General features: G+C 40.4%; 1 protein-coding gene and 1 pseudogene across 3 annotated transcripts; one reads left to right on the forward strand and one right to left on the reverse strand.

The window, feature by feature from the left end:
• The first annotated feature begins 224 nt into the window (after positions 1–224).
• On the forward strand, positions 225–22399 carry ptpn21 (protein tyrosine phosphatase non-receptor type 21). 3 transcript variants are annotated; one of them, XM_063496873.1, is made up of 20 exons: positions 225–507; positions 1187–1488; positions 6148–6317; positions 6692–6789; positions 9725–9792; positions 9882–9952; positions 10916–11003; positions 11090–11178; positions 11649–11736; positions 12014–12093; positions 12219–12326; positions 13062–13122; positions 13525–13606; positions 13699–15221; positions 17829–17969; positions 19175–19390; positions 19661–19789; positions 19881–20115; positions 20238–20398; positions 20515–22399. In XM_063496873.1, exons 2-20 carry the CDS (start codon positions 1309–1311, stop codon positions 20641–20643), a joined length of 3717 nt encoding a protein of 1238 aa, XP_063352943.1. In that variant the 5' UTR covers positions 225–507; positions 1187–1308; the 3' UTR covers positions 20644–22399. The 3 variants fall into 3 exon arrangements, with proteins under 3 accessions (XP_063352943.1, XP_063352944.1, XP_063352946.1); XM_063496876.1 differs by having other exon boundaries at positions 228–507; positions 15112–15221; positions 20515–22396; XM_063496874.1 differs by lacking the exon at positions 12219–12326 and having other exon boundaries at positions 226–507; positions 20515–22398.
• On the reverse strand, positions 1599–4841 carry LOC135932124 (uncharacterized; annotated as a pseudogene).
• Positions 22400–22487: the final 88 nt, after the last annotated feature.

Below are 22487 nucleotides of genomic sequence, written 5' to 3' on the forward strand. Positions count from 1 at the left end.
CTCGCCAGCAGTGCCTGACAGCTGTCCCATTTCTGGCATTTTCACTGCTCGGCATTCCAGCTGTCTGATGTCATCGCTCTGAAAACCTGCATGTATCCTTCCGCTCCAGCGGAACTACAATAGATTTTAAACAGTTTGCTTATGAAAATACACCTAACCAGCTAGCTTGTATAAATGTTTAGTTGAGTTGGTGTTGATTTCAGTGTAGTCCAGGAATGAATTGAAGGCTGAACAAACAAACGCCAAAGCAATAGCGCCGCGGATGAAGACCGAAACACTTGTTGCTCTTCTAATCCCAGGAAGCGAAACACGCTTGGAACTTAGAGTGAACACTTGGACCAAAAGGCATGGGGGCTCTGTTAGTTTGGATCCAGAACAAACTACAGACAAACAAACTGCCTGTTAATCTAATAGTTATCCAGTAAGCAGCAATCCATTGACTTTGGTGGTGGAATCCCTAAGGACTGATCAATAGTTGGACTACCAAGTTGCATCTGGTGGCTAACGGTAACGTTGATGTTTTTTTCCCCAAAAAAATATTTACCGGGGCGACGTCAGCTTCCCAAGGGTGTCGTCTATTTGCTGGAAGTTAGCGGGCTAGCGTAAACGCTAATTCCAAGCCAGTTGTAGTGAATGTAATGGATTTTCTTAAAGTGACTTAAAAGCAGCTAGATAGTACCAAAAATACCAAATATGTAGACCAAGCGTTTTAATTGTAGCAGTAAAGACAGTCCAATTGTAACTATTAGTAATTTGAAATATAATGGATGCATGGTTTATGATTTTGAAGTGCCTGCTGCTTATAGAATCGGTCGCACTTGTTGGTGTTTGGATCAGACTATTCGCCGGAAAGTGATTACTGTAGCCATAGGCGTAGTAAAATGACCATTATAGTTAGCAGTAAGTGCACAGGTCAGAGGGAACATCCGTAGGATTTGCCCTTTCTGCTGTGCCCAGATTGTTAAAGAACTCAAGAGGTGGAGGAATTGTAACGTTACTGAGACCCCATTGCTGTCAAAATGAAGCATTAAGGGGATTACTTTACGGTAATCCCCGTGTTAGTCTAGTCTTAAGGGTAAGTATCGTAACATATTCTTTAGTGATGAGTAAGGCCACGCTCTTAAAGCTAGTTTTGGTTGTGGTTTTTGGATGCTCATCTGATTGATTTTTCCGTCTGACTTTTCAGACCTGTGTGCTGATGATGAACCCCCTGACTTGTTACATTATCACAACTTTGTGGACATCAAGGAGAATACTTCCTCTGGCCTGAGTGGAGACCCCCTCTCCACTGTTTAAGACGCCTGAAACATGCCCTTGCCGTTTGGCTTAAAACTCAAAAGGACTCGAAGGTATACTGTTTCAAGCAAGAGCTGTCTTGTCACACGGATTCAGCTTCTCAATGGAGAGTTTGTTGAGTTTACACTCTCAGTGGAGAGCACTGGACAGGAATGTTTGGAGGCAGTAGCCCAGAGACTCGAGTTAAGAGAGGTATGTAGGTGTTTTTCACGCAATACAAGTGCTGATTGTTCTCTCTTATATGGACTCTTTAAGACCTGCCATCTCAGCAACAAAGTATTTTTGTGACCATTGTCTGCTGGTCACATTCTTACTTGAAACTAGTAAGCAGAACAACAAAAACTATGATAACCAGTTTGTCATTGTCTACTCATATAATGTCATTTCCCATAATATTTCCCAAGATGTAATGACTCAATCATTTCCCAGTTAAATGCTTTACATACACATATATGTAACTCACGTTGAGAAACATGTAATTTAAAAAAAATTAAAAGCAGAAGTGTCATCTCTTGTAGATCTTGGACAGTATGCTTATGAAAGATAATGTACTGAGGTTCATGTCCAAGTCTGGCATTTATTTAGCATGTTTGGTTAGTGATGCTAATGCAAGGCCTCCACCTTCATTTACTTTATGTCACATTGTTTGCTTTTTTAATGTTAGTAGAGTTACTAGGCGAATCATGTGGTGAACTAGTCAGTCTGTTAAACTACAAAAAGCACAATTCACTGTTACATTTCAACCATGGATGTATCCGGGTTAGTAGGTCCTGTATTTTGAATATAACTTTTTAGTATTGCTATAAAAACAAATTTTTGTAATCAAAGGAGTTTGCAAAGAAAAGCGTCTGGACTTCTTTAAGTTGCTTGAAGACGTTTCACCTCTCATCCGAGAAGCTTCTTCAGTTCTAAGGTCAAATGGCCGAGAGTCCCAGATTTAAACCCAGTGGGAGTATCCCCCCAAAGAGGGACAAAGGACCCCCTGGTGATCCTCTAATCACATGCGCCAAGGTGTGAAAGCGGGTGTGGGACCTAATCAGCCAGGGTTTCGGGTGAGCTCATTGTGAAACCTGGCCCCACCTTGTCATGTGAATTCCTGAGGTCAGATGGCCCAGGATGTGAGTGGGCATTAAGGCATCTGGGGAGGGAACTCAAAACTGGATTATAGATGGCAGACAGTTGGTGTCGTAAACCACCGCCTCTGTTCAAAGATGGTCGCTCACAGTGGACATAGATGGCCTCTTTCACTCCTCTTTCAAACCATCTGTCCTCTCTGTCCAAAATGAGAACATTGGCATCCTCGAAAGAGTGTCCTTTATCCTTAAGATGCAGATGGACTGCTGAGTCTTGTCCTGTGGAGGTGGCTCTTCTATGTTGTGCCATGCGCTTGTGAAGTGGCTGTTTGGTCTCTCCAATGTAGAGGTCTGGGCATTCCTCGCTGCACTGTACAGCATACACCACGTTGTTAAGTCTGTGTTTTGGAGTTTTGTCTTTCGGGTGAACCAGTTTCTGTCTGAGTGTGTTGCTGGGTCTGAAGTACACTGAGATGTCGTGCTTGGAGAAAACTCTCCTGAGTTTCTCTGATACACCGGCTACATAGGGGATGACAACGTTGTTGCGTCTGTCTTTCTTATCCTCCCTCGCTGGTGTCTGATCTTCTTTTCTGTGCCTCTTTGCTGACTTTATGAACGCCTAGTTAGGATAACCGCATGTTTTGAGTGCTTCCTTTATGTGTGTGTGTTCCTTCTTTTTTCCCTCAGGCTTAGAGGGAACATGTTCTGCCCGGTGGTGTAGGGTCCTGATTACTCCAAGTTTGTGTTCCAGAGGGTGATGGGAGTCAAAGAGGAGGTACTGGTCCGTGTGTGTGGGCTTCCGGTAAACTTCGATGTTGAGGTTGCCATTCTCTTCAATGTGCACGGCGCAGTCCAGGAAAGGCAAACAGTTATCTTTTGTGTCTTCCCTGGTGAACTTGATGTTTTTATCCACAGCGTTAATGTGCGCAGTGAAGGATTCCACTTCTTGTGTCTTGATTTTGACCCAGGTGTCATCTACATATCTGTACCAGTGGCTGGGTACTCTTCCTTTGAAAGAGCCAAGAGCCTTCCTTTCCACTTCCTCCATGTAAAGGTTGGCTACAATAGGTGACACGGGGGAGCCCATGGCACAGCCATGTTTTTGTCTGTAGAAGCCTTCGTTGTATTTGAAGTATGTTGTGGTAAGGCAGAGGTCTAACAGTGTGCAGATCTGATCGGGTGTGAAGTTGGTCCTGTCTTCCAAGGAGCTGTCTTCTTGTAGTCATTTTCTGACAGTCTCCACTGCTTCCGTGGTGGAGACACCATGGTTTCATCTGGATCCAGGGTAAGTTTCTGGACCTTGTCGGTGGAGTTCTTGATGTGGTGTGGGGTGTTCCCCACGAGAGGTGCAAGAATGGTAGCAAGGTGTTTCGCAATGTTATAAGTGGCTGAGTTTATGCTACTGACTATGGGTCTGAGTGGGACCCCTTCCTTGTGGATTTTAGGAAGTCCATAAATGCAGGGTATGGCATCCCCTGGATAAAGGCGGTGATATGTAATGCGGTCAATGATTTTGTCCTTTTCAGGGTCTTAAAGGCAAGCTATAACTTTCTTTTTGTAGCTGCTTGTGGGGTCTCGCTTTAAAGCTTCGTAGGTGTTGTTGTCACTGAGGAGAGTAGTGATCTTTGTGTGGTAATCTGTTGTGTTTAGGACCACGGTGCACCTTCCCTTATCCGCTGGTAATATAGTGATGTTGTGGTCTTTGCTCAGGGAAGCGACGGCCTTCTTTTCTTGTAATGTAAGGTTAGACGGAGGGACTTTCGCACTGGAGAGGGTGGTTGAGACTTTCATCCTGATTTGCTCTGCTTCTGTCTGTGATAATTTATTAATCCGTATGGCGGTTTCTGTGGCTGTGATGAGGTCCACTATGGGCAACTGTTGCGGAGAAATGGCAAAATTGAGTCCTTTTGGCTAAAACCCTCTTTTCAGGTTCAGTGAGATTCCGGTCTGAAAAGTTCTTTACCCATTTCTCCCGACTGTCTTCAGGTGTGTTTTCTTCTCTGAGTTGTGTGGGTTCAGACTGAGGAGTGTGGGTTTTTGAAAGCAAGGTGTGAAATTTCCTGCGTTGTCTTTCTTTTCCTTTAGAGTGTTGGGCCCGCTGAGCCTTGTCCACAAACTTGTAAACCTCTTCTAGTATGGAGAGGGTAGAAGGGTTTCCAGTTCCTGCAGAGTCTGGCTGATCTTGATCTGGAGGGCATCTATAGTGAAATGGACCTGTCTTATCCTTTCACTTAAAAGGTGATTTTGTGCTCTCTGTAGAATCAAGTCTGCTCTGTGTCCCCTGACAGTGGATCCAAGGCGCAAGCTCTTAGGAACAACTCTGCTTTGTCTGCATCTTAGGTTGAAACGAAGGTGGTTCCTATAATCCGCCAGTTTCCTTGATTCCCTTTCATACTCCCGTACCAGTTGAAGGGTGTTCCTCCCAAAATGTACGGCAATATGTCTGTGAAGGTTCTCAGTCATCCAGGTCATCGTAGTAATCTATAATCCAGTTTTGAGTTCCCTCCCCAGACGCCTTAATGCCCACTCACATCCTGGGCCATCTGACCTCAGGAATCCACATGACAAGGTGGGGCCAGGTTTCACAATGAGCTCACCCGAAACCCTGGCTGATTAGGTCCCACACCCGCTTTCACACCTTGGCGCATGTGATTAGAGGATCACCAGGGGGTCCTTTGTCCCTCTTTGGGGGGATGCTCCCACTGGGTTTAAATCTGGGACTCTCGGCCATTTGACCTTAGAACTGAAGAAGCTTCTCGGATGAGAGGTGAAACGTCTTCAAGCAACTTAAAGAAGTCCAGACGCTTTTCTTTGCAAACTCGTTTGACTACGATGACCTGGATGACTGAGAACCTTCACAGACAAATTTTTGTAATGTTTACACAGTGCTTACTCATAGACAGCAGCTATTGTCCAGTGTAAAATGCCAGTAAACACATTTCTAGTTGTTTTTTTCAGCTGCTCTCTTACCAGTGTTCATTGTGGGATATTCGGATAGAGAGGGCAGCACAATCTAGAGAAGTCTTCGATTTTAGATTTATTTTAGATGATACATAACAGCTACATAAAAAGAACCAGACAATTCGTATTAATGTTCCTATTTTTTGAGAAAATTTCATTTCACTGATGACGTTAAATTAAAACAGAAAAAACTTGTGTCTCTAGTCTTATTTCTATATAGATAAGTTTTTAAGCTCCTCTGTTTTCATAATGGTAATTATATAATTTAGCCTTTCTAGTTAATCTAAGTGGGCTGGTATAAGCGTTTCATTATTTTGTAAATTTATCTTGCTGTGCTTATAACAAAAATGGCAATCTTTCCATTGAGTAGTTTTCATAAATGATTTTTAGCCAGTCTTCAAATTGTAATAGAACAAATTGTACTCACGTTTTACTGGATTTATTTCCCCGTCATAAAGTAGTACTGCCATTAAGCATTTGCCTTCATTCGTTGTTCTATGCTGTGACCCACATATACACTGTGAAAGTGTCAAATGGAAATGTGTTCATAAATACGGTTTCTAAACATTTGTGTATGTCACGCCAACATGGCCAGAATTTCAAACATTGCAACTTTGGATTTTAAGGTCTGTGTTATATTTATAAGCAGGAGAAGACGTGCAGATTTACATTGGCACTGAGCTCTTAAGCGGTAACCTATTGGTCTAGTCTTTAATATGTAATATAAGTCTAAATGTGCCTGCCTGGATTACAGTTTACCCTAGCGTGGTTAATGTTTAATCTGTCCTCTTGCTTCTTTTTTTTTTTTGCTTGTTAGATAACATACTTTAGCCTGTGGTACTTCAACAAGCAGAACCAGCAGAGATGGATTGACTTGGAGAAGCCACTGAAGAAGCAGCTGGACAAGTATGGGCTGGAGCCCACCGTTTACTTTGGAGTCGTGTTTTACATACCCAGTGTCACCCAACTGCAACAGGAGATCACAAGGTGATCAGTGGCAGGAAGTGTCTTTACAAAGCCACTGCCCTTTTTTCTCTTTTACTGTTTGTTGCTTAAGACTACTGGCAAGAAAGACCTTAGAGAATTTTAGACAAAATTTAGTGCCGCCACATCAAGTATTAAAAAGTTGTACTGACTATCAGCTACAGTAGTTAAAACACTCTTACTTGATTGTACAGTTTTTTTTTTTTATTTGGTTTTTTTTTTGGCCATTAAAAATTGAGTGTTAATTTATCTGGTGCTGTATGCTAGATGTTTTGTAATTAATGATGTTATATCTGAAACATGAAGAAAGTTCTTGTTTTGCTTCATCTGTGGCTTGCCAGTCTTCTGCTCCTAACAGTTACTTCCTCTCTCTACAGATATCAGTATTACCTGCAACTGAAGAAAGATGTTTTAGAGGGCAGGATATCATGCTCGCTCGAACAAGCTATACGTTTGGCCAGCCTGGCAGTGCAAGGTATTGTGGATGTATTGTACTAACCTGATGGCAGAATTTGTAGTTTGGTAAGTCCCGTGTTCCTTCTTGCCCTCACAGATGGCACAACGTGTTCAGTGTGGTGCCACATCTTCTGGTGCAAGCTGCTCTGTGTTGTTTCAGTTGTGCACATTGCAGTTTTTTTTTTGACCTGGTACAGTGCTGCTGATACTGCAGCCAGGAAGAAGACATGAGTATATGTTCATGTCAGTTTTCACTACCAGTTTAATGATGGACGTGTCATTACAGAAGCATAGAAGTTACAGCGTCAGCACTGGTACAGGACTGCTCCTCCTGTACCAGTGCTGATGCAGAGATTTTGTCTGAACGGTGATACCTATTGTTCAGGAGATTTCTGCAGTGAGTACTTTAGCCTTCAGCTTTGGTATAAATGGTCCGCCTTAAGCTGTGGCGACGTTATTTTTGCGAGAAACACGACGAGTGCTGTGAATATAAAGGGGTCTCAGGCAAAGAGATTGCAGGAGTTGTACTGGAAATGAGTTTTCATCATTTCCAGTACTGTGCTTTAGTTTTCCTCCTAAAGCACAGCTCAAAAAAAAATTGAAATCAAGTTGCATACAAATTGTTGGGATTAATGGTACTTTTTTTTTTTAAAAATCTCAACATCTTGTTTTAGAGGTTTGCTCCTCACAGTAGTTTGTCAGAAACCTCTGTTCAGCTGTTTAACTGATAGATTACAAGAACATTTTTACAATTTTTGTAATATATATATCTATGTATGTATATATATATATATATATATATATATATATATATATATATATATATATATATATATATATATATATATATATATATATATATATATATATATATATATATATATATATATATATAGAGATATATATATAGAGATATATATATAGAGATATATATATAGAGATATATATATATAGAGATATATATATATAGAGATATATATATATAGAGATATATATATATAGAGATATATATATATAGAGATATATATATATATATATATATAGAGATATAGATATATATATATATAGATATAGAGATATATATATATATAGAGATATATATATATATAGAGAGATATATATATATATATATATAGAGATATATATATATATATATATAGAGATATATATATATATATATATAGAGATATATATATATATATATATAGAGATATATATATATATATATATATATATAGAGATATATATATATATATATATATATATAGAGATATATATATATATATATATATATAGAGATATATATATATATATATATATATAGAGATATATATATATATATATATATATAGAGATATATATATATATATATAGAGATATATATATATATATATATAGAGATATATATATATATAGAGATATATAGAGATATATATATATATAGAGATATATAGAGAGAGATATATATATATATATATATATATATATAGAGAGAGATATATATATATATATATATATATATATATATATATATATATATATATATATATATAGAGAGATATATATATATAGAGAGATATATATATATAGAGAGATATATATATATATATATAGAGATATATATATATATAGAGATATATATATATATATATAGAGATATATATATATATATAGAGATATATATATATATATATAGAGATATATATATATATAGAGATATATATATATATATATAGAGATATATATATATATAGAGATATATATAGAGATATATATATAGAGATATATATAGAGATATATATATATATATATATAGAGATATATATAGAGATATATATATATATATATATAGAGATATATATATATATATATATATATAGAGATATATATAGAGATATATATATATATATATATATAGAGAGATATATATAGAGATATATATATATATATATATATATATATATAGAGAGATATATATAGAGATATATATATATATATATATATATATATATATATATATATATATAGAGATATATATATATATATATAGAGATATATATATATATATAGAGATATATATATATATATAGAGATATATAGAGAGATATATATATATATATAGAGATATATAGAGAGATATATATAGAGATATATAGAGAGATATATATAGAGATATATAGAGAGATATATATATATATATAGAGAGATATATATAGATATATCAGCACTGAAGAAGAACTCTACATCCTAAACAGATCTATGAAACTGATCAACAGTGAGTGAATTTGAACACTCTTTGCTTGAGTTTGAGCTCCTGCAACGTTCGCTCAGCTGGAAGAATCTCAGACAGTGCTGGCAAAGTTATATCAGGCGCTGCAGCTTACTTGCCTGGGTGTTACAGCATAGCTGTGCTGCTGAGATCACTTACTGCTGCAGCCATATTCAAATGCCTGACTAACATTCAATGTTTAGAAAAGCACACTGAATCTTCTTGCAGTTGCCCTTCATATTTAGTCTGTGCTTTGTTTGCAATGAAAACTTGTGCAGTGTGCTGCAAGTAAAGCTGTGTTGCTCCTGTTTTGTGTAACGTGCAGCAGAGTTGGGAATGGAGGACAGTTGTAGCCTTTAAGCACAGCTGATGTCTGGGGAAAAAAAGAAAAAGAAAAGCTGTTAATGTTGCCAGAAGGAAGCCTGAGGCTGTAACACTTTAGGACCTCTACGTTATCAGACGCTGGCGGGCTAACAAACGAACATCTCCCCTTCTAAATTTAGTCCATCATGTCATCATACACTACAGCTTTCCAGAAGGCATTACACCATTCTGCAAGTCCTGAATGTCTATTTTGAATTGTACTGCAAGCAGAAATAGACATAGGATTTATTGAGAGAGCCTTGGAGTCTGCTTTGTTACAAATGTCTGTACTTTATGCTCTATTGTTTCTTCTTGCCCACAGCTGACTTTGGAGACTTTAATCGATATGGTTCCCAGGAATTCCTTCAGAAGTTTGAACTGTTCCCCATTGTAAGCATTCTCCACTTGTTCTCCATTAAATTCAGATGTTCTTTTGTGTGGATTGTATCAAACATGTTTCTCTCGCTCTGTCTTTGCAGGACTGGATTCAGGATGAGCGAGTGCTGGAAGAGGCCATTCAGAAAGTGGCTCTTCTTTATCAGTCCTTCAAGTAAGCCAAATTTCAAAGTATCAGTCTACCCGGTCACACAAATGGCTAGCAGAGGAAACACACTGGCTCTGATTTGGTCTGTTTGGAGATTGTGGCTTTTGGTTCTTGGTCGTCTCTATTCGGAGTGGAATGTATAATGTAAACGTTTAAGGCAAATAACACATTTGGTTGATTTTTGTAACAACAGTAAACACAGTTAATTTAACAAACTGTCATTCATCAGATCTTAATGACTATATTTACCTCATGAGATTAAAAAAAAAATAAGTAAACAAATTGTTAATAAAGCTGTGTCACTTCTACTTATAATGTCATTAACTTTTTAGGTTCTAAGTATCTCCTAGGAAACATGAGGTGATGAAAGTTTCAGAGGATGACAAACTGTTTTACACTCGAAGCCTTTCTGTTGATCCTTGACCATTTTACAAACTGGGGTTCCCTAAACATCTGACTGAGGATGCACAATAAGGGGCTAAATGGTATTTATCTGAGATACAAACCTGACAACTCCTAACAACAGCTTTGTTGTTTCTCCTAACAACAAAGCTGTTGTTAGGAGAAAAAGACCTTTTAGTAGTGGTACAGAGGTGAGAGGTTGGGCACTGTCGCCACACGGCAAGAAGATCCTGAGTTTGAATCCACTGGGTGGCATGTTTGCATGTTCTTCCTATACCTGTGGGTACAATGGCTTCCTCCCACAGTCCAAAGATGTTAGATGTTAGGTTAGATTAACTTAAGCGTGAATGGTCATCAGTCTCCGTGTGTGTCCAGAGTGTGCCTGGCCTCATGCTTCATGATAGCTGGGATTGGCTCCAACCCCACCGTCACACAGAATTGGAGCAAATGCACAAGCACATACATATAAAGCCTGTTTCGATTAATACACATCTCTTCTGATTAATATGTTTATATGAGTCACAGTACTGTTATCATTTTCTTGATATTTTTAAAAAATCTTTTCAGGGGTTTGCCAGTTCCAGAGGCAGAGATGTTGTACATGCAGGAGGTTGAGAAAATGGAGGGCTATGGCCAAGAAACCTTTCAAGCCAAGGTAGGTCTGTGAAAGCCACTGGATCATCACTGGATCCTTTAACAAGTATGACACTGGCTTACAAAATTCTCCTTTGGTCATAACAGGACAATACAGGTGCAGATGTTACCCTGGGTTCCTGCCTTGACGGCATCTTTGTCAAGCACAAAAGCGAGCGTCCGCTTGTTTTATACAGGTGAGCCTAGGAAAAATGATTGCAATTATACCTAAAGAACTGAAATCTGATTTACTTCTAAGAATGGGGGAAAAAAATGTCTGACGCCCACACAACTCAATCTGGAAGACCGAGTTTTGTGGCACAGCTTACTTACAAGCTATTCTTGGTTAAGGTTGTCTCCTTAATGTTCTCCAGCCTTGAATATGGCTCAGGAGGTAGTGAGTCAAGTAGACTGATAGCTGATAAGGATGTTTGGGAATGTTATCTGTCAGTTTTGTGAGTATGTGAACATTAAAGTATTTAGCTATGTACCAGTATGAGTTCTAGATGGCTTTTGATTGACTCCCACATATGCATGTTTTTAAAGCAACCATGTCTGTAAAAACGCCCTGAGGTTTTGTGACCACCATGACATCATGTGTTGTTTTTTTTCTTTCTTCCCCCCTCCTTTCTTTCTCTGTGCCGCTGTGCTTTAATTGGCTGTGTAGGTGGCATGATATTAACAACATGAGTCACAACAGGTCTTTCTTTGCCCTGGAGCTAGCCAACAGAGAAGAGAGTGTTCAGTATCAGACCGTGAGTAACTGCACTGTCTTTTCCATCCCTAGTGACATTGCTATCTTTTATTGGATTTTGATAATTTGGAGATGGCCTTCATCATTAACCTTAGCATACTGTGTGTGTGTGTGTGTGTGTGTGTGTGTGTGTGTGTGTGTGTGTGTGTGTGTGTGTGTGTGGCCATGAAATCACATTGGCATTCCCAGGATTGCCTTTATTTGTCTATAACTAAGCAAATACTAGTCCGTACCACATGTTTAGCCATCTAATTTTTGTTTTTCTTTCTCATGTGTAGGAAGACATGGAAACCTCCAAATATGTGTGCCGGATGTGTCTGGCCAGGCTCAAGTTTTATAAGATTAACATGAGTAGCCTGTGAGTGTTTTTTCTCTCCACCTGTCTACCCCAAGCTCCTGTCTCTTTGTTCATCGTTGTCTCATGCATGGGTGTCATCTTTGGTGTAGTCTCATGTCTGTACTCCTTTCCTCCTCTCTCTTCAGAGAGGAGTGTGACCCCCTGCCTTCTGAGGGCTCCCAGAAGTCCCTTCTCTTTCTATCTTTTCCTCGTTTTCCAATGCTCTCTCGTCCCTCTCTGCCTTCTAATAAGGGGTGAGGAACACAGTCAGCCAACGCCTACAGTATGCCTGCCAGACAAGTGCCATTATTCATTCCTTTCAGCTGCTTACCCAACAGTGCCACCACAAATACGCTTCCTGCATATTTGAAATGGGCCTTGGGTTTTGAACCACACAGTGATTCTTAATTCAAGTGAAATACATTTTTAGACTTGAGTTACTACTTAAAGCCAGTACACAGGGATGCACATTTTATTGACTTTTAGATGAATTTCAGCATCTGTGAATCTAAAAGTAATGTAACTGAACTGCGTTGGGTTGAATCAAGGGACTATTAAGAGTGTCAGAACGCTCTACGTGTTGAGTAATGGGTCAGATACTTTCATCAGACGAAGAGCTTAGTCACGTTCTTTCACTTCTGTGTTGCATATTTTCAAGTCTAGAACAAGGTTAGACTGCATTTTATTTGGGCAGTTCGTTGTGTTGTTAAGAGAAAATCTAACTTTTGTTAAACTATCTTTAACAATTGGTAAATGAAAAGTGAATGTAAAATCAAAACATGGCTCATCAAGCATGTACACTGGTGTGCTGGAGAAGAATAGCACGACATGTTTTATGGACTTAACCTGGTCTGCACCTTTCCAGGTGTGCCATATCAGTGTCCAAGAACAACATCAAGTATTGCAAAACACTTTTTTTGTAACAGCAGTAGTGGGTAAGTTCATCTTTGATGACTCACGTTTTGTTTTGGGTTTTTTTCCTCTGCTAGCCAACCCCAACCCACAGTTGTCAACCCAGTCAGACGGAGATCCTCTACTAGGGTATCTCTGGTAATGCCCACACTCACTTAAAACACACAGATTTAAAAAGTTGCATCTTTGCTTTATTAAAAAAAACAAACAAAGAAAATGTATTTAATGGGGTGGGGGTGGGGGGGGGAGGAAAATGCATACAGCTTACAACATAATGGTCTTGTAAAACAGTAGTTTATTTTGAAACTCGTCCTTAAGAAAAATAATTCTGCATTTGTTTTTGATTGAAAAGTTGACAAATTTTTGCACTCTTTCTAGTGGGTATTTTAATGCAGTATTATAATGAATATTCATTGTTTAGAAGCAGTGTTTGATTCTTTGCTCCTGGGCAGCGTTTGGCTCATATTAGCACTGATTAAATCCTTCTTTCTTTCTTTCTTTCTTTCTTTCTTTCTTTCTTTTTTCTTTTTTGATTTCCAGCCAAAGCCGCAGACCTACATGATGCCCCCTCCACAAATGCACTACAATGGCCATTTCACAGAGCCTTACACGTCATCACAGGGTAAGCTCTTCTTCTTGTCTTTTTTGTTTTGGTTAAGTCTAAATGCTTAAACTGTTCTTTAGTTATAATGGGATTTTCTCACTTGCTCATAGACAACCTGTACATGAACAGTCAGAACGGTTTCTACTACCACTCTCAGACCAGCCTGGACTGCTCTCCTCTAGAATACAGTAGTGGAGGACGTTTACGTAATGGCAGCGTGTACAGTGCCCACAGTACTAGCTCCCTAACCAATCCCCAGCACTACCTTCAGCCTTCACCCATGTCCTCCAACCCCTCTATTACAAGCGACATAACCAGACCAGACTACGTCCCCTCTCACCGGCACAGCGCTCTCATCCCACCTTCCTACCGTGCCACTCCCGATTATGAGACAGTGATGCGTCAGAAGAACCGAGGTGCAGGGGGAGGAATGGTTTTGTCTCAAGAGCACAGGCAAAGCCACTCTATGAGGAACCTAAATATTGGAAACTCCTATGCCTACAGTAGACCAGACCCTCTAGTTTACAGCCAGCCAGAAATCAGGGGGGAGCATGGCGGGGCAGCTCAGCACCACCACTATCCCTTGCATTTGGGCTCCAGCTTCCACAGCCCTTCTCCATACCCCTACCCTACAGAGAGGCGATCTGTGGTGGGGGCAGTAAGTGTCCCAGAGCTCACAAATGTCCAGTTACAACAGGCACAAGAGTATCCAGCCCCCAACATCATGAAGACACACGTCTACCGATCGCCTCCACCTTACCCATACGCTCATCCTAGACCAGCTAACAGCACACCTGATCTGTCACGTCACCTGTACGTCAGCAGCAGCAATCCAGACCTGATTATAACAAGGCGTGTGCACCACTCAGTCCAGACCTTTCAGGAGGACAGCCTGCCCGTTGCACACTCTTTGCAAGAGGTCTCAGAGCCTCTTTACAGCGGACCTCCACAAAGGCAGCAGTACCATGCTCAGAAACGTAACTCCATTGAGATTGCTGGGTTGGCGCAAAGTTTTGAGGGGATGAGGGTCAAAGAGCGCACAGCGTCTTCTTCAGCAGCTGAAACGGCCACACCTCCTCCAGTGCTGCATGGCGGGCGCTCTCAGGGATCCCAGCTGAATGTGTTTTTGGAACAAAAAAATCCAGAAGACATTGAAGACATTAAGGAAGATGTGCAGTACGGACATAAAAAGTCCCTTTCAGACGCCACCATGCTAGTTCACAGTAGCGGAGAAGAAGAGGACTTTGAGGATGACAGTGGACGTCACACACCACTTTCTCAGGAGGCATTCGTTCCCGAGCAGCCGCCACAGCAGCATCACAGCCTGACATCTCTCTCTTCCCTGACACCTCAGCAGCAGCAGACTCCGACAGAGCCTCCTCCTGCATATCCCATAGGCTCCTCTCTTGACCCCTCTATAACCAGCACCTTAACCTATAAGGTTCATACCCTGATCCATGAACGTGAGCCACTGTACCTAGTATCAGAGTTACAGCAGCCCAGGATTATGCCTTCGGTTTCAGAGGGAGACTTGAGTGGCCAGGAGAAGCCGAGGCCCAAGAAAGACTTCAAGAAGAGGCCTGTGTCTGATGTTCCTCCTGGGAAGAAGGCAGTAGAAGGTTTACCTCCCGCGGTGAGTCTTGTTTCCAAATTTCCCTCGTTGTTCAGAGTATTTTAATAATATGCGGTTTCTTTTTTGATTTATTTATTTATTTTTTTTTAACTGGGAGTTCTCCCAACCAGTCCACATGTGTTTTGTGGACTTGGAGACTGCGTCCTTTGTAGTATCCTGTGGGGATCCGTCACAAGTATGGACTGACTTCCCTGTTACTACAAGCCATTTGAACACTATAACTGTTGCAGGAGCTTGGAGCCAGCAAATAAGTCAGACTCGTTCTCAATGCATGTAGGACTCCGCCAGGGCTGCCCTGGTCACGGATTCTGTTTATAATTTTTATACAGAACTTCTAGGTTTAGCCAGGTGGCAGAAAGCTTCCACTTTGGTGGCCTCAGGATTTCACCTCTGCATTTGGCAGCTGATATGGTCCCATTGACTTCATCAGGTGGCGGCCTCCAGGTCGCAATGGAGCCGAGCATAAAGTGGCAGGAATGAGAATCAGTCTGGAGAAATTACATCTCTCAGCTGGCTTGGGAACGTCTCGCTACTCCCTCACATTAGCTGGTGGAGGTGGCTGGTGAGAGGGATGGATGAATGGACCTACATTAACTATAATACATCAATGTATTTCTTTACAGTAGTAGCATAGTACGGTAGTGCTTTAATAAAAAAGTTGGAAAAGCACTCTTCCTGGGCTTTTCTTTTTTTGGTCATTGTTCCAGACCAATTTTCTTCTCACTCCACCTCGCTCCAAATTAGCTCTTTTGGTGCCTATAGCTTTAAAAGTATTGAAGCTGAAGCCATATATCTTTCAGCAAAAGGAGCGGCCAATGGGAGGAGTACAGCACATGTATATGACCTGATTGACAGAATGTTTAATTCACGTCTTTTCTAACTTTTTTTTTTTTTTTAACCAGAGCCCTAATTACAGAGCCAAAATAGTTGTTTGGAACCAACCCAAATGTTGATTTTTGTCAGCAAACAAGAGAGTTATAAAAAAAATAAATAAAATAATTTAATGCAGAGAAACGGCTTGGGAAATAGCTTGTAAGAGGTGGCTGGTTTAAAAATTAAACAGAACCCAGTTAATGGGCTGTGTTTGTGTCCCCATTTTATACTCTTCCCATAGTTTTATTGGGAACTCAACTGCATTAAAACACAGCAAATAGGAGCACAGAGCAGGAGAGAAACAAACATCTAAAGGGCCGAGGGGAAAACAAGCCAGCTGAGTTTGGCTTGTTCTGAAGCACGAAAGGCGACATGAAAACCAGTGACCCACACCCAGTCCTTGTTTATTGGATTCAGATCGGTTTTAAAGTTTCCACAATTTCTGATTATCCCTCAGGGTTATAATTACGACATAGCTCTGGCCTGTGGGAGTACAATCGGAGCTAATGTAATGTTAGCCACAAGTATTTCACTGTTGTTGTGGTGACATTGCCCTCAAAAAATCAAAGTAATCTGCTGGGTCTTCAGTGCCTCAGATGGCAGAATCGCACAAAGATACTTGTGTTCGCGCTTACAACAAAGAACAGAGCATTTGCTCATAGCTCAGACATTTTAGAGCTCGCAGAAGCATCTTTTGCGAGAAGATAATAATGGCAGGCTGCAAGGCTGCTGCCTGAGGTTGGAAGGTGTGTCTGGATGGCCATAATTGTATAGCTGTGTCACACAGCCTTATATAAGCCCTGATGGCATGTTTACAGGCAAAGTTCCTGAATATGGGCTGTGTGCATTTCTGTGTATCAAGTGTTTTGAGACTTGCATGGTATTTAAATAGCTCCTAGACCCACTTGATGATCAACAAAGACATGGTAATGTCATTTTCTACAATATACAATTATTTTAGGTTTGTTTGTTATTTATTTTAGACATTTTATTTTGTTGTGTATTGCTTCATTTTTTACAACATTGTCATAATTTCACAATGATGTACAAATTACTAACAAGAAAACAAGTTTTTACTTGGCACTAGCTTGGTTTGTCTGAAACGAGGGTTGTCTTTTTGGGTTTTTTTCCTGTGTTGGTGTTCCTATAATAATTACCTACACATAAAACTGGTTTTACTGTATACGTAATGACTTGTTACTGTCGCTAAGCGTACTAAGTATTTATGGTGAATACATTCGAAAGCAAAGTGGTTTGGAGTCGTGCAGTTGCAGCAGACTGTAATGTAAGACTGTAATGACAGTGAAGACGCAGTCACCTGTGCTGATTAACAACAATCACCAATAAGGGAAAAACATACAAGGTTTTCTTTCTTGAATCATCAGTGTGATTGCCAGTAGTACAAGCCTAAGTCTGTTTCTGTCTTGGCCGGTTGCTGCACTGTAAATGTCAGAAAACAAAAACTGCTTTCTCTGTAACCTGATGCCTCTGCCCCACATCAACATCACATGAGTGCACATCCTGAAAGAATTAGAAGAAGTTTCAGTGGCCAGCATGTAATGACGCAAACGTATTTGAAAAGAATGCGGTCGGTCTACCTTGGTAAACCAGATAGGTGACATTCCTCTAGAAACGCCCAGCGAGGCTGCGTTGTCCCCGCCTCTTGTCTGTCTGTTCTCTGGGGTTCACTGTCATTCTCACTTCTTCTCTGTCACCACTTTAACGTCTTTCTAGGGCATGAAAAAAGGAGCCAAGTCAGAGGTGAAGAAGATGGGCCCTCTGAAAGTGGCCCACCTCAATGGCCTGTCCATATCCAGGCAGCCAGTCCACAGCGAGATTAAGGATGAGCCTGAACGAGCCTCGAATGATGAAAGGGTATGGCATCTAAAAAGAATGTTTGAATTCGTGAGTGATTTTCCGTGTGAATGGGATGTATTTAAGCTTTATGCACTTCGTTTAGACTCTTGGAGGACTTTTTATGGAGGGTACGTGTTCTTGTTCAGAGCTTTGAAACACAACTGAACTTGTAAGGATTGCTAATCTTTATGGTTGTTGTGCTAATAGTGAAAGTAAATTTTCAACAGTCTGTCCAGCTAATCAAACTCTCACTGTTAATGAGATGCCATTGTTGTTTGCTTATACAACCTCAATGCCCAAAAAGTTGGGACACTAAATAAATGCAGAATGATTTGCATATCCCATAAACCCATATTTTATTCACAATGGAACATAGAAAACATCAAATGAGAAAAAGAAAATGTTTTGAATTTGATGGCAGCAATGTGAGTCAAAAAGGCAGGGACAGGGTCATTTTTACTGTGTAGCATCTCCTCTTCTTCAAAAACAGTCTGTAAGTGTCTGAAGAACTGAGGAGACCAGCTGCTGGACTTTTGGGAGACGAATGTTGTCTTTTATCTTCTAGCTGCTGAACAGGTCTTCTCTGTCATATTTTTCATTGATGCCGTGATGTCAGATGTTTTTAGTTGGTGAAATATCTGGACTACAGGCAGGCTAGATCAGCTCCTTCTACCACGAAGCCAGGCTACTGTAAAAGATGCAGTATGCATATGCCTTTCAGCATTTATGCTGGCTTTCCGGAAATATTCAAGATGCCATTTTTATAGGCACTAATGCAGCTACTTGTCATCAGAGATGCAGACTTTTGAACTGAGTGCTAATAACAAGCATGATGGCCTCTTTCCTCTTTAGTCTGGAGGACGTGATGTGAAAAACAGACTTTGCGTTTTCAATTAGTCTGTGAAAATGAGCTTTGTCCCAGAACAGACAGTGGTGGTTGTGGATTATGATTACACATCACTTCTTTGAATTTGTGGGAGACACGGTGAACTCTGTTCAGGCACTAATTTCTGGATGTGTTCCCGAGCCCATGCAGCATCACCCGAGTGTAACCACAGATTAGACATCCAGTATTGATTTTGCACAGTCATTGTTGTGACCTGTTTGTTAAAATAATGCATTTTCTCAGTTTAAGCATTTGATATATTTTCACTTCCATGCAAAATATCTTCTTTGACAGCATTGTCCATGACAGTGACATATTTTCCGTTTGCATTTGTCAGTGCAAAGTGTTGGAGCAGCACATGGAGAAGGGTGAAGTGTTGAAGGAGTACGAGAGCATCCCAAAACGTCCAAGAGGGGAGTGCACGATCGCCCAGCTGCCAGAAAGCGGAGACAGAAACCGCTTCCAAGACGTCCTGCCTTATGACGATACCCGAGTGGAGCTGGTTCCCACTAAAGAGAACAACACGGGCTACATCAATGCATCACACATTAGAGTAAGTTGTTTTGGGAATGTATGTACATACATTTGCAAACCAGATAACTAGATCGCCAAATACTTCCTCAGATTTCTGCGACTCTTAAATTTCAGTCGTGCTTAATGGTTTGTGGTAAGGCAGCGTGTTAGTCACCTTTACTTCCTCTTTCTGGAGTTTCAGGCATGACACATAACATCTTCCATAGATGAATAATATTTTCTGCTGCACTGGCTCTCCCTTTTTAAAAGAAATGACTGAGAATGCTCCTTATGTCTTATTTCTCATTAGATGACAGTAGGTGGGCAGGAGTGGAATTACATTGCCTCGCAGGGTCCCATGTCGCACACGTGTCAGGATTTCTGGCAGATGGTGTGGGAACAGGGTGTCTCCATCATTGCCATGGTCACTGCCGAAGAGGTACGTTGATTTAATTTTAAACCCCTTCATATTTTTTTCCCCTCCCTGTCTCTATGTGCACTGACAGATGCGCATCATCTCCTTCGTTTAGGAGAGCGGTCGAGAAAAGAGTTTTAGATACTGGCCCCGACTTGGCTCACGGCACAACACAGTGACGTACGGGCGCTTCAAGATCACCACGCGGTTCCGCACAGAGTCCGGCTGCTACGCCACCACTGGGCTAAAGATCAAACACCTCCTGACGCAACAAGAGAGGACTGTCTGGCACCTGCAGTATACAGACTGGCCTGACCACGGCTGTCCCGAGGACTTCAAAGGCTTCCTTAGTGAGTGGATCAGTATCAGTTTATAATCAGATCTTTACCTTTTTGAGCCTAATAACCTCTGCTACATTCAGGTTTCCAGAAATGTAGTTAAATATAAAGTTTGCGTTCTCATCTTTCTCCAGCCTACTTGGAGGAGATCCAGTCTGTGAGAAGACACACAAATAGCATCAGTGACCCAAAGAACTCCAACCAGCCTGTGCTGGTGCACTGCAGCGCAGGAGTGGGTCGGACTGGAGTTGTCATCCTGTCTGAGATCATGATAGCGTGTCTAGAGCACAATGAGGTAATTTTCTTACCCTAATGAAGTTTTTTTTTTTTTTTTTTTTTTTTAAGTGATTTTTTTGGAGGGTTTGTGTGTATTATCTTTGTATTATCAAAAATGAATATTTTCTCTTTCAGCCATTGGATGTTCCCAAGCACCTGTTGGCGCTACGCAATCAGAGGATGCTGATGGTTCAGACCTTGTCCCAGTACACCTTCGTGTACAGGGTCCTCATCCAGTACCTCCGCAACTCCCGGCTGATCTGACCACGGGCATCAGCACAGATGATTGCAGTGGATTTTGCTCCACAGTTGTGCCAAACTGCAGTGCAGTGATGCAGATGTTTGAATCTGTTCTGAAAGGTGGCTGCTTACGTTCTGTTCTGGCCGTGTATTAGAGCCGGCAAGCCGGGAGGTGCCGATTGTTGAGATGTGCAAAGACGCTGTGCCACATGAAGGGGCACAAAGACTTGTGACCTGTCTCTAAACAGTATTATATATTATTTCTTACATATATTGGCTACTTTATAAAGCCCAGCACTTTCAGAGTACCATGCTGTACATAAAGAACCAATATTAAGCTGCATTAAAAATTCTTTTAGATATCTATCAAAAACCATTGGTTGATTTTTAACTTGCCTAAGAACACTTTTATTGTCAGTATGTTTTGAATTGCTGTTGCTTTATTAATTCCGATAATGAAGGATTTTTTTTTTTAAAGTTTGGAAAAGCTTGGAAAATGTGTTTGATATGAAATCCATGGATTTAAACTTTATTTAGTGACCTCTGCTGGTGCAGACAGAAGGATGCCAATTCATGCAATAAACACGGATATGGCTGTGTGATTTAGTTTATTATTAATAGTACTTTTTTTTTAAAGACGCCATACCCGCCCAACATTTGTTTACTGAACCAATACACCTGCTGAAAGAGGCGTGGGAAATGATTTTTTTTTTAAAAAAAGAAAAAAGAAAACACACACTGGACTGATCAAAGTAGCAATTTGCTGCATGGGTTTAAAAAGCTAAAATAAATGCTGGGTTTAGAGTAAAACTGGAAAATCTTTTTTTTTTTTTTATACATTCATCTGTTTTTATCTTAAACTGAAGATGAAGTGTTACGTTTCTGCGCTGTAATGCTGGCGGGCCTCCGTAGCTTGGTAAAATATGAAGGAGTGCAGTGATGCCTTCAGAAACACGAGGGTTGCTAACATTAATAAATTCAGCTCATCCCTGATATCATGACAGCAGCGTCTTTGTTTCAATGAAGGGCGTAAAACTAAAAAAAACAAGGAGGTGGTGTTGCAACAGTGTTACCATAAGAGTGCATGCAGTGTGTTGAGTTTTGCATCACCTCTGCTGGCCATGGTGCTCGGTTTGAAGTGCAAACTTGTGTGGATGTTGTATCTCTAGTTTCAGTATTTTGGCTGCCACACTTGTCCCGACTCCAATGAGAAATGTCACTCTGTAGATACACTTCCTGCTTCCACAAATGGCTGCCAGACTGTTAATGAACACTTGTGCAGTCATATTAAACCGGAGTTGGGTCTAGCTGCTCTGCTGCAGCTGTGAGTTGCATCCAGATCCATTTTTTTCCCTGTGCAGAACAAAATTGTTCTGGATGCCAAAGTAATACTAGTTTTACTGACCTGATGTTTGGGGGAATTTTTGCATCAAAGGAACATGTTACTCAACAGGAGGGGGGGAAATGTTGCTGAGATTTATTAAGTGGAACTTTTTTTGGGGGGGGGAACCATAATTTCCTTCTGATTGTTTGGTTTTGGCAGAAAGACGGAGTCTTAGTTTGGAGACTGAAAATATGGTGTAAGCGTTTTGTCCATGTACAGGTTGTTCATATGTACACAATGTAAAAGTCTGCTTTGATGAATATTGGTTGTTGTACAAACTGTATCTATTGAACTGAACTTGGTATGCCATTGGACAAAAACAAAAAAAAAAGTGTAGAAATTATTTTCAGCCAAGAATAAAAACTTGGAAATAAACTGTCATCTGTAGCTTCTATGTGAGTCCAGGCTGCCACCTTGTGGTAGGAATTTGCTATACCCACTGCTGCTGTTTTTTAATAATTTCAATACAACATGATTGTAGAAT

This window comes from Pelmatolapia mariae, linkage group LG16_19 (assembly GCF_036321145.2).
Source record: "Pelmatolapia mariae isolate MD_Pm_ZW linkage group LG16_19, Pm_UMD_F_2, whole genome shotgun sequence".
NCBI lineage: Eukaryota > Metazoa > Chordata > Actinopteri > Cichliformes > Cichlidae > Pelmatolapia > Pelmatolapia mariae.

Excerpts from the sequence above, each read along its gene's own strand:
- ptpn21 (XM_063496873.1), top strand. The coding sequence starts at position 1,309 with ATGCCCTTGCCGTTTGGCTTAAAACTCAAAAGGACTCGAAGGTATACT. Across the intron at positions 13,607-13,698 it reads GCCTTACACGTCATCACAGG|ACAACCTGTACATGAACAGT; the intron begins GTAAGCTCTTCT and ends ACTTGCTCATAG. Across the intron at positions 15,222-17,828 it reads TAGAAGGTTTACCTCCCGCG|GGCATGAAAAAAGGAGCCAA; the intron begins GTGAGTCTTGTT and ends ACGTCTTTCTAG.